Source organism: Cottoperca gobio, chromosome 12, assembly GCF_900634415.1.
Source record: "Cottoperca gobio chromosome 12, fCotGob3.1, whole genome shotgun sequence".
Classification (NCBI taxonomy): Eukaryota; Metazoa; Chordata; class Actinopteri; order Perciformes; family Bovichtidae; genus Cottoperca; species Cottoperca gobio.
In genome coordinates, this window is record NC_041366.1 from 9,311,710 (window position 1) to 9,328,065 (window position 16,356).

The 16,356-nt window shown below is 40.3% G+C and overlaps 1 protein-coding gene across 2 annotated transcripts in view; it reads right to left on the bottom strand.

Annotated features, from left to right (window-relative positions):
• Positions 1-3,744: 3,744 nt before the first annotated feature.
• The window catches only part of tnksa (tankyrase, TRF1-interacting ankyrin-related ADP-ribose polymerase a), an 81,226-nt gene continuing 68,614 nt past the window's right edge, over positions 3,745-16,356 (bottom strand). The window contains exons 19-29 of one of the 2 annotated variants that reach the window (XM_029444089.1): positions 15,181-15,369; positions 14,329-14,409; positions 13,747-13,942; positions 13,569-13,648; positions 11,529-11,649; positions 11,123-11,220; positions 10,255-10,329; positions 9,991-10,096; positions 8,546-8,732; positions 8,043-8,199; positions 3,745-7,717 (exon numbers count right to left, since the gene is read on the bottom strand). In XM_029444089.1, coding sequence (XP_029299949.1) covers positions 7,631-7,717; positions 8,043-8,199; positions 8,546-8,732; positions 9,991-10,096; positions 10,255-10,329; positions 11,123-11,220; positions 11,529-11,649; positions 13,569-13,648; positions 13,747-13,942; positions 14,329-14,409; positions 15,181-15,369 — 1,377 coding nt within the window. In that variant the 3' untranslated portion in view covers positions 3,745-7,630. The remainder of the gene's footprint in view (positions 7,718-8,042; positions 8,200-8,545; positions 8,733-9,990; positions 10,097-10,254; positions 10,330-11,122; positions 11,221-11,528; positions 11,650-13,568; positions 13,649-13,746; positions 13,943-14,328; positions 14,410-15,180; positions 15,370-16,356) is intronic. The other variant, XM_029444090.1, reaches the window with a different exon arrangement.

Genomic DNA, 16,356 nt, shown 5'->3' on the forward strand with positions numbered 1-16,356 from the left:
ACCCGGACCTATAATCAATAAATTATTAAGGGATTTTCAATTTTGACAGGAAGCTTCTATTTTAACCGGCGCAGCTTTTTACAGCACTGGTTTAGCGGTTCAGGAAACTCACAGACCAATTGCATGCGAGTTAAGCCATCCATTAAAAGTGGCAATGTGAAACGCCACTATGAGACAAAGCACAATGTTTATGACCAAACATACCCACTCAAGTCTGAACTGAGGTCACAGAGCCCAATATGATGAATCCAGCAGGATCCTGACCCATTCATTCACTGCCCAACAACGTGCTCATGAATGTTCCCTCAGAGTTGCTTGGATTTTGGGTCTACACAAAAAAACATTCACTGATGGAGGGGCTGTCGGGGAGTGCATGAGTGCAGGGGCTGAAACTTAACTTGAGGGAAGACAAAAAGAAGAGGAAATCCATATGTCAGCATCATCAGCCACAAAGAAAAGTGAAATATTTACCCAGGATGTGCTCGCCCAGCTGGATGAAGCCCTTCATAAGGCACCATGTGTAGGCTTAGCTGTAGAGGAGTCCACTGATGTTTCTCACAATGCTCAGCTGTTAGTTTATGTACTGTTCTTCAACAAAGACAAGAAAGTGTTCTGTGAAGACCTGTTAAGTCAAGATGTGAAACAGTTAACAAAGACAAACTCAAGCTGCTGCTAAACTTTATTTTATTTTTCTAAAATTAAGCATTTTATTTTAAGATACATATCTGCAGTATTATATATCTGTATAGTTCAATGTTAACAATAAATATTGTCGAAATGTTTTTGAATGTTGCTTTCTTTCTTTGATTTGACACTCAGTTGTTGATGACGTGCAGACGCTGATACAGCTACCAGGCTACTTTACTATATATCACACTAATTCATAACGCACGTTAAACATTATGATGTTCCGGACCTTTGCTTGAGAAAATATAGTATGGCGTAAAAAAGTAATAGTATAGTATGACTATAGCTAATAAAAAATACTACTGCCATTACAAATCACTAGACACATGTTACAGTTGTTAGTTTCAGAACTGTGTAAGCATACAACATTTTAATTCTAACCACATTCTACCAAAATGTAACTATTATACCTGGCCTTGCTCCTCTCTGACTTGCTTCCCCCAAAAGAGTGAAACAGCGCCCCCTGGATGTACCGACTGTCATCGTCAGTCAGTGTGTGTGGTGGAGACACGCCAGGTGAAGCTGATGATTTAAAGTAGCCTCGGAACAGTGATGGGGTCGTGAAGTGACTGAGAAATTGTGGACAGGACTCCGAAAATTCTGAATTCTGCCATTCGCACACCTAACTCAAAAAAAGCTTTAGACAATTAATAAAACGTAATTTAACGTTAAATAGAAGAACTGGGAAAGTTATCGTGCTTTCCATTGTTGCTAATAATACCAGCTGTCGCTACCAGCGACGAGGGAGGCGATGAGGAGTTTGTGTCAGCAACTGCACACACGGTATAATTGCCATTGCAGAAACAAGTGCAGTAAGAAAACCCAGATGGATATATTAACTACTTTGCCTTCACGAAGAAAGGGAAAATGATCCGTGAGTAAAATGCACCCTCTCTCTGTCTCTTTAAGCTTAGTTTAGGCTAACATCCCGCTGTGTGCATTGCCGTTCAATTACAGGGGTTGTATTTGTGTGCCCTGTTTGCCTGAACATTTCAGTTGTTAATGTTATTGCTGTGGTATGCACAGACACCCACAGGATCTTCTTCACTTTGAATGTATGTATTTGTTCAGTCAGTGTCAGTCAATCCCCCCCCCCCTCTCTTGTTTAGACTGTAAACTGAGCTGCATACTGTGTGATAGCTAACCTGTGGAGTCTACTATATAGGCACAGATTACAGACTTCTGGAGGATGGTGTTGGTGGTTAGTGGTATTCTTATTCAATATCTGCACCACTCATGCATACATTTTTGTATGGTAAGAAGATGGATGAGAAACATGTGCAAGTCATGTAGCTACACAAGTGCATTGCTTGTGTTTATGTGACTGTAAATGTCATCCTGTGGTTCACTAATGTTAAAGATATGTGGTTTAACATTGTGGAAGTCCAGGGATGCCAATAATAATGATAATAATCTGTTAATTAAATTGAAATGTTGTTTTTCATTTGTATGTGCATTATGACAAAATACTATTTTAGTTGCAAACTGTACAGTCAAATAATTTTCAGTACACTCCAAATCACAACACCGCTACAGTACTAATGAAACTGAATGTGAAAAATATTCTGTATCGTGCTATGATCACATTTTTTATGAAAATGAGATAGTCATGGCTATGATGCCAGGATTCTCCCAGGCCGTAGGATGATATATCCCACCCAGTTTTGTTTTCGCAGTTCACGCATTTTGCATGAACATTAAAATTGTTCAAACATCCTCTGCATTCTCATGCAAAATTAAATTTCTAGTTGATGTAAAGGCATAGTTTGGATAGGGTCAGCAGCTGAATATATTTTAGCCATTTACAAAAAGACCCGCCCAAAAAAACAGTTTACACTAATGTTTTTAAAGACTTTCCCTGTTTTAGATTGCCATGGGACAGCCCTTTCCGACGGGGAACTGAAGCCATTATCTTTGCTTTCTTAAAAGCCGCCAGACTCCATTTGAAAAGAACTGTCATTTTACTCCACAGAACACGAGGATTGCTGGTCTACTGCTGCCTCTATCGGTTAGTTTGTTTGTGTTTATTGTAAATGTTGTGAATCCAACTAACCCTTTTTAAAACACCAAAGTCACACAATAACACAAACAATGCAGCGATAGACCAGCACAACCCCAGTGTTCTGCGAGGTTAAATTGCTGTTTGCTCAATGGAGTATGGTGGCTTTGAAGAGAGCATACAACGGCTTCACTCCCCCGTTGAAAAGGGCCGTCTCATGGCAATGTAAAACAGTGAGAATATTCAACATGTATTATACACTTGCACTGATATTGTTTGTTTTGTAGTTAGGCCTTTTTTACTTCAGTGCTGGTTCTCTAAACCGGGGGCGTGCTGGCGTCCATCTACTTCAGGTAATGCACTGACTTTGGATAAGTACCTCATACAAACCCACTCTAAAAAAAAATCCTAACAATGTTTTTAAGTGTTTTTTCTTTTTAATATCGGTAGCTCCCGGGCCTCCAGACTTGCACCACAATACAATATTGCTACAAATCTAGTCTGGTCGGACTTGGCTTCCCCACTAACCATTCTTGAAACGGATCACTGCTTAAGTGAGTGCTTATTTTGGTGAGAAAAACTGGCCCTGATAAAGGAAAAAGGTCGCTCCAGTGGGGCTATTGATGATTTAGCTTTTTCTCACCATTTTGATTTACGATCCATTCCTGATTAGGGTTTCGGTTGATGAATTTCATCTCCTTTCTGTTCTTTGTTTGGTTGAGCTGCCTAACGATTTTTTCTCTCATGGTAATTAATCTCCTTACAAATACAGAACAATCCATTGAACCGTACATAAAACAATATGAATTGGTGTTTTTTTAAGAAGGTTAACTGCCCTCCCTAATTTCAGACGAGAAAATAAAATGTTTAAATTTTTTTTAATGAACCCTCTTAGTCTGCAAGATCTCTCTGTGTCCGGATTACATTCGACATACTGAATATTTAAAACTGCTTTGTGGATTGACAGAATTCACAACAACAATAATAGAGGCATTATGAATTAAAAAGTGCATACAATAAACTGAACTAAGAATAAGACTAACACAGAAATACACTTTGTTAAGTTCTTTTTATTAAGATTTTCTTCTGTACAAGAGTGAGGAGTTTTCTCTTCCACATGTTAGCTGGTCAGCAGCTCTGTACAACCGTCTGTACAACAGGAGGTCAAACATTACTGATGAGGAAATGTGTTAATTAAACTGGTGGCTTTTTGATAGAAGGCAGGTCAGAAGAGGAGGCATGGATTGATTGAAGACACACGCTCGCTCGCTCGCACGCACGCACACACACACACCCATCCAAACTATTTACAACAAGATGGCTAACTGGCCCTTGAGACAGATAAGTAGAGACAGGCCAGCTTAAACACAATTCAAATAGTTATCACATAAAAAAAGTCTTTGAAAAGTCTTTCAAAGGAAAAGAAGTGAGTGAAAATGAACTCAACATCATCCATAAAAGACCCGTTAAAAGGCCCATCTGGAGTTAGTTTATTTACAGTCTCATGTAAAACAAAGCCCAGGGCTCTCTGCTAATAACTCATACAGTGCTGCTGATCTTAATGCGGTCAACACCATAAACTCCACCTGCTCTGTATCTGCCAAGAGAGCCAAGCTTTATCTCAAACCTTTGTCATAGTGCCGACTCTGATCAGGGACAACACGGGTCATTCTGTCCAGTATCTCAACAACTGTCTTTAAACTTGATTTTTGAAATTTGTGAAATGCCAAAAAATATACTTGAGGAAAAAACAATAATTGAATAGACAAGAAAATAATAAGAAGTATGTCTATCAGGCAAGTCAACTCAGTCACTTTTACATATGGCAATATGCTGTGTACATGTTAACTCTGTCCCAGCTCTGCAACGTTTTTATGTTCCCTTTTCCCATTACACTTAAAGTTTCTCATTCTTAGTTTAGTCATCAGTTGTTATCCCGTTTACTATTCATTTTAATGTTTAGTTAATTTCCGTTCTATTGCAATGAATCACTTTGTACTTTTCTGAAATGTTCTGCTGTTCAAATTTCCATTCATTGGTTTTGGGATGAACTATTGCTATGAAACGTATGGGCTGCAAAACTGGGGGGGGGGAAAGGTTGGTGTGAACATTTCCCAGCTTGAAAATAGTCGGACAACATTTTTGTTTAATATTCTCGGGGGCGATTTTATTTTTGAGTTACCGGTTAACAGATTTTAGGCTCAGTTCACACTTAACATTGATTGTATTGTATTGTGTGTTTGGCTCAGACCAACTTCATCTTCACCTTAGTGAATAGCTGTAATGTGACTGACAGACGCTGTAATGCTAACTGTCAGGATGAAGTGAAAAGAAATATCAGAGCAGCTTTGTCAGATTGAACTGTCCGATCCCTCACAGATGTCTAAAAATCTTTTGATCTTGTAATTGATCTTAACTATCTCTCTTTTGCTGCTGCCTAGAGTTGGGTAAACATATCGTACTGTGTTTCCAAGTGATTTTTAAAAGCAATCTATCCATTCTCAATAACTGTTGAGGCCATTTCCCTTTCCATTGCAGTTTCAAAGACTTTCAAAGACCTCAGCACTGCTTGACTGGACTGGACGTGATGGACATGAAAGAAACAACACTTGTGTGGTCCCATGTGATGTACAGTGTCATTAATAATAAGCAATCAACAGAAAAAACATGGTCAGTATAGTAAAAAAAACGAACAGTTCAAGCGTACGGAGTTTGCTAATCTTGCTGTTATGAGGTTTGTCGTACATGTTAGTGTCACTTCAAATGGTTAATACAAACAGAAATGTGAAAGCATCTTTAAATATAACATATCCATTATCCTCTTCGTCATCATCAACGAGCAGATCTCTGCTTATATAAATATCTTGTTGAAGCCTGTGACCAGCCCGCTGAATGGCTTGCTAAGATATTGACCACTGTAAACTCAGGAGTATAAAGATGAACTAAAAATAAAGAAACATACAAGGACGAAAACAAAAATGGAATAGTGTTCAGAAAATACAAGTAGCACTGTTTAGAAATGAGTCCCAACATAAATGCCTTCCTGATATACAGTATATTTGTTTTCAACAGAATACTACAAGCCAGCAATTCCTCCGTTGCACCACTAGGGGGCATCAGCAGTTACAGGTAGAGAGGAAAAGGGCAAGAAGGCAGCAGGTTCATGTAAACAGGGTAATGTGGGTCCATGTGAGAGACATGAAAACGCTGAAACAAAAAGACGCTCCAGATGTGTTGAGTGGCACACAGGTGTATCAGAAAGTCATGTCATATAATGTGGTGACAAGATCTGGATTAATCACAAGTTCAAAGAGAATTATTTTCCAAATTAAACCCTCAACAGTCACTTCTCACACCAAAGGAGAAGATGTAACAAAAAGAAAATGGACAGCAAGCTTGACTTAATGTTTTTATCTTGTATCTCTGTACTTTTGGAATAAAGGATGACGTACTAGCTGGGTTGGTAAACTTGCTGTTTGCAGTTTAGTGAAATCGCCTGACGACATTTCTCGGTTTTGATTCAAACTCTCCACGCTGTTGTAGTTTTGAGTTCCCATGTGCAGCTTTTAGTGAAGGAAAGGTTGTGTCTGAAGTGTGTGTGCAGTGTGTATGTGTTTGTACATCTGACATTGTCACAGTCTGGTCTCTTGTGGCCCTCCTGGTTCTGGTGAGAGACTGAGTTTGAATCTGAGCTGAAATAAGCAGGAACCACAATGTTTGACTGTCCATGTGGAAGATGTAGTTCATATAATGTCCGCTGGATACGGACTCCAAAACACAGTATTAGATTGAATTGGAAAACAAAATCATTTTTAGTCAATACAAAGTCAGCTTTTAAAATTGTACCTGGGAATAATTTCCAGAAAATTAAGGCAGAGAAAGCAGTATGTTCAGGGCATGTTGGCTTGATTGACAGGATGTCTCAGGTTGCTGCCTTGTCACAACTCGGCTCTGCCTAAAAGGTGCTTTTACGGCCAAGTAAACATTATTTTTAAATGACGTTTTTCTGTGTGGAAAACTTCTTGGTCTGGAGGTTTAGCTTGCAGCAGCTGTCCTCTGTTTTGAGGTGTGGTTGGACTGCTGGACGTAGGTTAGAAGATGGTCCCGGTGTACATGGACTGTAGTGGAAAGTCTGCAGCCGGGGGTCGTGGTCTGTTTGTTTTGTCCTTTATTGACTTCTGGGTTTTTGTCCACTGTAATCTTTTTTTTACTTCTCCCTGCTCACACTTGTTTTGTAATTTCTTCTTTGCTTACAGCAGAAAAGATGTCAGACGACAGAGAACTGTGTGTTGTTTTGAGTCTGAATGAGTCTCATTGGTAGAAATATGACAAGTTGAAACACAAAATGTACTGGATTTCTGTTCTCTCAGCACGACAATCGCTGTTTCTGGAAGTGGCCTCAGGGTGTTGTTTTGTTGCTGCGGATGATGCACAAAGTTGAAAGAGGACACAATATCAAAACAACACATTTAAAAACTGGGGGTGGATTACAGTACATCAGCAGTGTGCAAAATCAGGGATGTTTGTTTTGCTTTGGACTGTGTCCTGTTGTAATTGCTTTCTTAATGGTTTTTAGGATCAAGCCAGAGGCCTGCAAATTTAAAAAAAGAAGATTACTGGTGGACCTCCAGAAACGTTGACCAAACCATTTGCATTTTCTCCCGCAAAATTAGACCCAGTTAATTAAAGAATGTGATAGATTTTGCTGTCTGCTGCTTTGGACTGAGCATGTATCACACCCAGAAACTCCTCCTCCTTTCCTTCTTCTGTTTAGACACATCCAGGTCTGACTCCAAGGGTCGTCTGATCACTGCCCACCTCAAGTTTAACTCTGGAGACTTTAATTTTGGATGTGAGGTTTGAAACACCCTCTAGTTCAGTTCTCTCAGAGAGTGGCTCTGGTCCATTGCACTGGCCTTCCTGGGATCCAGCTGTGAGTGCGTTTTAGGACTTCTGCTCAGACGGGGCAGCCGGTGCGGCCAGACTCTCTGGCTTTACAATCTGGTAGGTGATCAAGTATTCTGGGTAAGCCTGTGGACAAAGACACATCACATCTAAGTAAAACTAAATATTAAGCTCATTGTTTCGAGTGCTGAAGAACAGAACAGAAATGATTATAATGGATTAATCCTGGTGTATTTTTAAATGTAAGGATTTGCTGCTTTTCTGTTTTCGATCCCTGTAAATTGAATATCTTTTAGATTTTTAGACTGCTGACATTTTATAGACAAAATGAATCAATTCATTCAAAAAGCACAATAGTCCACAGATTAACTTATAAATGGAACTGGAGCAACAATTATGTAACAAATGTTTTACACGTATGAACAGACTGAAAGAGTGTGTGTGTACTGACCTGCTCCCCTCTGTAGATGACGTACTCTGCGTACGCCAGTCCGTTCACACTGGGTCGTCCTATAACTGAGTGGTGTCCCGGGGGGGCGTGAGCCATTTTCATCGCACTGAACTGAAGAAACGACTTACCCAGCGTCACTCTGCAGAATAGCATCTGCCTGAAATGCAAACACACAGAATGATGCTGTCAACGGTAAGGTCACATAAATATTTGTTTGTTTAACTCCTACATTTTTACTAATAATATTAGTTTTAATATAAATTAAGTTTAATTTTGCTTCCTGCAATAAAAAACAAGTGATTCTAGCTCTCCATCTATGTCCCAATTCCATACTACATAATAATAGTGTATACTACATTTGCAATTGGTACACAAGAAATGACAGAAGCGCCAATTTGACATCTATCAAAACTGCAGCTTTGGAATACAACGGCCAAGTAAGTCAAATGTTTTCCTTCTGTTCCTTTGTGCAATGCATTGTGGGAAAATATAGCACATCTCACCTGTGGCACACGTAGCAGGAGCGGTCTTTGTGTGTGGGACATCCTGTGCCTCCACCAATCCCATACACGTACTGGTTGCTTTTGGAGGAGTTCTCAGCAAAATAGATCCCGGCGCCAAACATGCCGCCGATGTAGGCGTGTCGCTCGTCAAAGCCCTTATGGATGATGGCATTGATGAAGGGAGAACCTGGCAGGAGAAAGGACACATTCATATTAAGACCACCACACTGCGGGGACAGGGACACTTCCTGTATGGACATGCATGCTTCTAAACAAGAAGTAGAATACTTCCTCGACCGTGAGAGGCTCCAGAATATAAGTAGCTAACAATAAAAACATAGTGTCTCTGATATGTCTACATTCAGCATCCGCTGCCATTAGCACAGCTTCTCTTCCCCAGACAGTGAATCACAAATAAATAAAGCATCCAGACAAGGTAGAGCGGTCCAGACACTCTTTGACTAAGTGTTATCCTGGGAAATCCATGATCTAAGAGACTTTGAACATTGTATGATCGTTGGTGCCAGACGCACAATTTCAGGCATCACTGAAGCCCGACGACTTCCTGGGATTTTGCTACTCTACAGTGTTTAAAGTTTTAAAGAAACATAACTCTGCTGCAGTCCTGAGGGTTGTGTCCTGACTGAGCCTTGTTGTTGAAAGTGGACATGAAAGATTAATAACTGGATGACCAGCTTTCTTTTTTTATCGCTGTGACAACCACAGGTTCTGGTCCAGGCTCCACTAGTTGATATACTTTCATTATTTCGGGGGTTGTACCCACATGCTTGATTGCACCGATAGTAAATGGTATGTAATTGGATTTGTTCAAGCTTCAGGTCAGGCTGCAAGAATGAAAACATTGCAGTACAAAAGTTCAACTCTGAGCACAGGAATGGTTGAACCTTGATGCTGCGTTCTCTTCACTTCACGAAGAGGAAGTGACTGAAGCTAAAGGGTAGATGGGATCTAAACTTCATGGTAATGAAGAGGAAAACTGTCAAGTTGGACCAATTCTAGTTCGTCTGGTGACGTGCATCTTCAACTTTAGAAAAGCCAGGTTTACCAGCAAACAAAAGTTCAACTTTTAAACATTTCAGTGCCACAGACGATGCTAGTCGAGGGGGGAGTTTGGCTCAGACATGTTTGTAATGACAGCAGGAAAGAGGTAAAAGTTTACAGGCGGCAGAGATTATAGGAAAAATGACTTGTGAAGAAAGCTTTGGAGAATTTTAAAGATATGGAGGACCACACAAATGAATCCTTGTTCAACTTATTTAAAAAGAAAAGAAAAAGAAAGACAGATGAAAGAAATTGAGAGATTGCTCAACAGCAAAATCAAACGTTGATAAAGAAGACGACTTAATGAAGAAGTGGGGAAGTAAAGCAATAAGCTGTTGGAATACTTTAATATATGATGAGGAAACTATTATGTGTTAATTTACCGTGAAAGAGCATTCGCTCGTTGTGATGGTTGTGATTCTCGTCTGCTATTTCCTTTTGTCTGTGTGCGTATCTCTCCCGTAGCTTCTTGTTCACCACCTTCTGAATCTGCAGGCAGAGGGATGAAGAATTCAAATGGATTTGCAAAAGTCAAACAAGACACCACATTTTAAATTGACTATCTCTTTGTAAGTTAATTAAGTTCAAAGTCCTCCTCTGTGATCATAAAAAGAGAAATGTGGTGTGTGTTTATTGTGAGCACAAACCTTAATGATGTTGTACCGGCTGAAGACTCCACCTGCGTTGCCTCCATCGCGATGTTCTCTGATGGTGCTCTGCAGCTGAGGAGCAAACACACAGACGGAAGACATTTAAAATGACACACTTATGCAAAGCGTTTTAGGTTGAAATGGAGAATGTGTGGGCTAATTCATGCAAATGAAATGCAATTTCCATATATTGTGAAAAACATAAGCCGTGATTCACACAGCTCTCTGGACGGCATTAGGAGACCGAGTGAGAGTCCTGTTTTTATAGTCGGAAAGAAATGTGATATCCAATGGCTACCTCGATTCAACAATTAGATTACATGTTGTATTTTCTGTTAACTCATTTTGTATTTTATTCTATAAAGATTGAAATGTGGTGTTTGAGCCATTACAGACTTGTGCACTACACAAGTACACTCAGCTAAAACTGTCAGGTTCAGGTTTGTTGAAACATTTTTGGAAAAGATTTGCTATGACGTGGCTGAAGCCCAAATTAGTTATTATCCTAATGACTGAAATGATTGATGACTATAAAATACGTCAGAGGTACTCAACCTAGTATAATAAACAGTCTAGAGAGACCTCATATCAGTCCGTCCTCAAGTAAAAATGACAGTTTAAATGACCTGTGAGCATCTGACGGTACTCATTAATTTAAAATCCATTCAGACTGATATCTGCTGTCTCTTTCAGTTACGAGAGAAACACAGTCAGAGGTGCAGAAGCACTTGTGAGTGTTGCTGTACTGTGATGCACATATTAAAAATGTAAAATCTGCCTAAAGAAATGATTTAAACTGCTTTAAAGTCATGCAGGTAGCAAGTGCATAGTGACTGAACATGTGTGTAAAAGTGTGTTCGCATACTTCCTCCTCCACAGACTGGAACTCCTTGTCGTCCGGTGCCAGGTCGATCAGCACGGTGCCCTGACTGGAGCAGTGGAACGTCAGGTATGGGTTTGCACCTACAAACATCCATTTGAAAGTGAATTAGGACAATATAATGTAAATCAAACAGCATAAATGTCAACAAAGATTTTATTTTATTTTTATGATAACTTGCTATATTCCCATATATAGCCCTACAGTTTGATCTATTCATTTAAAATAAGCCTTTTGAGTGTTTCTTAACTTTCTTTACTGAACAGAAGCAGGTTTACATTATCAGGAGAACTTGCCTGATTGTGTTGGAGACAATGTGTTACAACCAGTTTTGTTTATTTTAAGATTAAATAATAAAAGAATTCAACACTGTGAGCGAGTGATTCCTGACCTTGCTGGCCTCCCAGCAGCCGCTCGATGCCTTTGATGAGTTTGTGTCTGTGACCGTAAGCATTGATGCCAATCTCTTTCAGCTCCTCGTGACCCATGTCTGCCAGCACATCCAGCGAAATCTGCCCGGAAACAACACATAAGTCACGTCAAAATAATGTACATTTTAAGTAAGATAGCATTTTAGAATCATAATGTCCAATAACTATTCTAGCCATACTTCTATTTATACATCTGCCAACTGTATCAAATGTTGTTCTGTGTTTAATGGGGACAACAGCAAGTCGTGCTAAAAACTGACCATCAAAATAGCCAATAATACAAAAGTTAAATGATCTAAGACATATTGCAGAGACAATGGGTCTGACAAATATTCACGACCGAAGCAGCATAAAGAAAAGGTCAGAGAATGAATGGCATTAATCAAACCATTGATATGCAAATTGTGATGGTGCCGTTTGCAATTTTCTTTTTTCAGGGAGAGCAGAGATGAGATTCATGCTGGAGGCAGAGATAACACTGCTTTTTAAACGGTAACCTTTACCTACTTTCCTGTCGCTGTGATTACTGTAATAGGTGTAAATCATCATGGCTTAAATACTCTGCTGGGAGTTTACTGAGACAAGCATCAGGCGGAAGCAAGCCAAACAGAAACTGGAAATTAGTTTGGCACCAAAAATGAATAGAAAACCCCAGTTTCATTTCAGAAATCACACCAATGAGATAAACAACCTCAGAAGCCTGTGTGATGTCTCTTACTGAGCAAAACAGTTTGTCACACCAATTTGAAGTAATCACCTAAAACTAATGAAAGTGACACATCAGCCTGGTTCTTACAGTTTCATCACAGCAACCTGCCACCTGGAAGATCCAGCTAAACAACTGCTAGTATGTCCTTCTACTAATTCCTTGCATCTTGGAAAAACTATTAAATTCTTTCTAAAGGGCTAAAACTAGCCAGTAATAAAGGCCACACAGCTGTGGGGCTTTACACAGGGAACAGATGCAGGATTCACACAGAACAAAGTCGATGTAGTCGAAAGTCGAAATAGCAGACGAGAATCACAACCATCACAACGAGCGAATGCTCTTTCACTCTAACACGATATTCAAATGTCCACACAATGAATCAAAAGTACGGTTTTATAATAATCAAGCATATTCAATTAAACTTATGTATATCGCTTTTGTTATGACAAACAAATCCTTCTTCGTGTTATTCTAATAGAGAAATGTACTTTTCCATTAACACCACGCTGACTCACCTCCAGTCTCACTCTCCTTCTGAATATTAATGACGGCTTGCTTCCTTTAGGGGAACCATGAATAAATACAACACAAACACACATTCTCCGTATCGCTCCCACACTGCCTTCTATGCTTAGCCTTTTGCCCGCTGTCACATTTTCACTTTCTATTTGTGTCTGTTTTCTCCTCTTTCTGTCACCCAATCTGTCTCCTCGTCGCTCTCCCCTCTCTATTTATTTTTCTTCCTCACTCCGTCCATCTGTATCCCTCTTCTGTCTCTGTTGCTCCGTCTGTATGTCTCTCCCTATTGTTCTTTTATTGTTCAATAATGTTTACAAAAGAAGCGTCGCAGAGTGGTGCTTGCGTTGAGCTAAATGCTATCATGCTGACGAAGCAGGTGTGTGATATGTACCATGATCATCATCTTATTTTAGCGTCTTAGCTATTTGCTAATTTGCACGAAACACAATTTACAGTTGAGGCTGATGGGAATGTCATTAATTTTAGTAAAGTATTTAGCTATAAAGCTATAATGAGCCATGCAAGTGTTGAACAAATTAAAATGTTGATGGCGCTAAATCTAAAAGTTAAGGGATCAGCAAAGTTATTACAGTTCATCCTGAGGGGAACAGGGATGTGTGAATCAATTTTTATGGCAACCCATCTGTTGTTGAGATAATGCAGTCTGGACCAAAGTGGCGGACCAACACAACACAAACATTAGAAAATATCACTTAAAATCTCCCTCTCTCTTTTGCCTTCTCCAAGACACAAAACAAAGATGTGTGTGTACCTGTTCCCGCTGGAAGATATCTCTGAGGTGTTCCAGCCCTAGACTCTTCAAGAACTGGTTGATGGTCATGTCGAGCAGAGCTGTAGAGACACAGTGATGTCAGCAGGGTTAGAGGAGACCCAGCTGTTACACATGTTTACACTATGTAGGCATGTTTTCCTTTCAGGATACAACGTACTGTATGTACTTTCTCCTTCCTTCCTGTCAGACCCAGACGCTCCGTCTGCAGGACTGGTGGCCCCGCCCACGGTGATGTCACCGAGGGCCGTGGTTAGGTTGTCTATGCTGCTGGCTGCAGACAGGCAGGATGGAGATAGGGAGGGAGAGATGACCACGCCCCCTGCCGCACCTGTACTCGCCACACTTGCACTCACCTGAGAGTGGAAGAGAGAAGATTTGGTTTAAAGGGCCAACCAGTCATTTTTTTGTTTTCTAAACTCTTGTCCATACATTTTACAACAGTGCACACACCACACCTATCTCTACCACACGCTTCCATTTGTAACTATTCACATGACAGTTCAACTGCTTTCAGGAGAGCTGCGACGTTGAGTCAACTAACGATTAGTTGCTTGACAGAAAGATAATCGCCCATAACTTTCAGTCTTAAGAGCTTCGATGCTTTCAGCTGTTTTAAGCTCCAACACTTAAACTGACGCCTCAACTCCTTTCAATGTTAACACTACAACTCTCACACTTAATGTACTTAAGCTTATTATTATATCCACATATGTTATACTGTATGTGCGTTGACACTCACCACAGTGGCCTGGGGTTTTAAACAGCTGGGCAGGGCATCTGGTGGCATGGCGTCAATCAACAACGCTCTTATGTCATCAGCCTGCAACAGATGGAGAGACAGACGTATTAATGTACTGATGGTAATGTATGATTCTGTATGTATGACACTTACAAATGCATAGTAGAATTCATCTCTCAAAAAGTATAATAGTATAAGTAAAAGTATAATGCTTCAACTAACGCCTCATCCACTTAACAGCCACTAGATGAATATTGGAGGCAGGTCCCTGCCTTAAAAACTAATCTGCCACTGTAAATAATACACATCTAGCATTTTCAGTTTAATGCAATTGGACGAAGCAGTTGACTCACCCAGGCTGTCCTAACAGTGCTAGTTGAGGCTCAGCTCGATGGTCTATAAATGACCACCCGGCTGTACGGTACACTGCATCTACTGTGTTTTATTCTTATTCTTCATTGTCAACAAATACACAGCTACAAGCATATTTGTGTGTCCTCTAATCCGTGCTAGAATTGTGGGGTTAATGTAAGCAACATCACTAGCTGCACTTCACTTCCTGTGGACATCAGCATTAGTGACGTGTTGTTTTCTATGGAAGAACTATGGTACCTACAGGCAAACAAGGAACCCTATTAGGAGGCTTATTAGGAAGCCTCATTAGGGTGCAAGGAGTTTGGACTGCAACCTGTTCCACCTTCATGCCTGCTACTCTGTCTGGATAGTTTACCATTCAAACGTCAGTTAAGCTAATGATATTGCCATGGGCTGACTCATAACAGGTATGAGGCGCCTAATGTGAAGAAATGAGGATGAATACTGTGAAACATTTCTAAGAAAAGCATAGCGTACCGTTGCCAAGTCAAGTGGTGTCTGTCCCTCCTGGTTCTTCATGGTGGGATCAGCTCCATGGGCCAACAGCAGAGCGCAGAGCTGGGTCCGTCCCTTCTGGGCCGCTTCGTGGAGGGGAGTAAACGCCCACTTGTCTGTGGCGTTGACGCACGTGTTGAACTTGATCAGCAGGGCGGCTATGTCCACGTGCTAGACGGAGGAAGCAGGAGGTGAGACAGAAGATGAAAGGGGAATGAGGTGGAGAAATGTGAAGGAAATGAGAGACGAGAGATTAGAAAAATGAGAGCAGAAAGAAGAGGGTGGTGGGAGGAATAAAAGCATTTAACAAGAGTACTGAATGAGTACTAAAAAATAATAAAATGTGGGATTCTGGAAGAGAAACTGTGAATTATTAAGTCCATCATGATTCTCGTTTTCCCGCAGGTCTTTCCTATCCTCTTCCTGTTCTGTTGCCTCATTGTCAGTCTCCAGCTCTTGTCTTAGTGTCAAACTAAATGTAGCTTGTTTGGTGTACCAGCGGGGGATCCTAAAGAGTGTGATTGTGTGAGTGAGTCTCCAAACCGCAGAGCTCATCAAGTTTTCATTCAAACATGTGTTTCATGACTCTTTCAGGAGCAGAATGCTGTAAAGCCGTAAGCAGAATGTGACAACCGAGGACTCCAGATGATGGAAAAACCATTAAATGTAATAATAAGGTTAATAAATAATAGTGTATATGGGAAAATAGGGCGGACAAAAGTGAAGTTCTTACCGTCCCATGTAAACAGAATGAAATATCTGCAGGCGTTAACTGAGCTGTGAACAGCAAGAAGCTTTTCAGCACTAAGTCGGCTACAAGATTCAGAACTTGTCGTACGCATCTCACATGTGACACATATTTACTGCCTCAAATATGAATTCAAAAAAGTCGCCTTGACAGTTGGCAAACTTAATGGCATTCACTTAAGACACATGAGGCAGAGTTAGCAGAGTTCGAGAGAACAAGAGAGCCAATTTAGTCAATTGATTTATCCTTTGGTCTAAAAAAGAAAAGTCAAAAATCATGTTCCCAGAGCCTGATGGGATGTCGTCTAATTGCTCATTTTGTCAAACAAATATCAAAACCCCGAAGTGTTCTTTTCTAATTTCATAGAAATACACCAGAAGTTATTTTCAGCAGATGGAAGCAGTGAATGT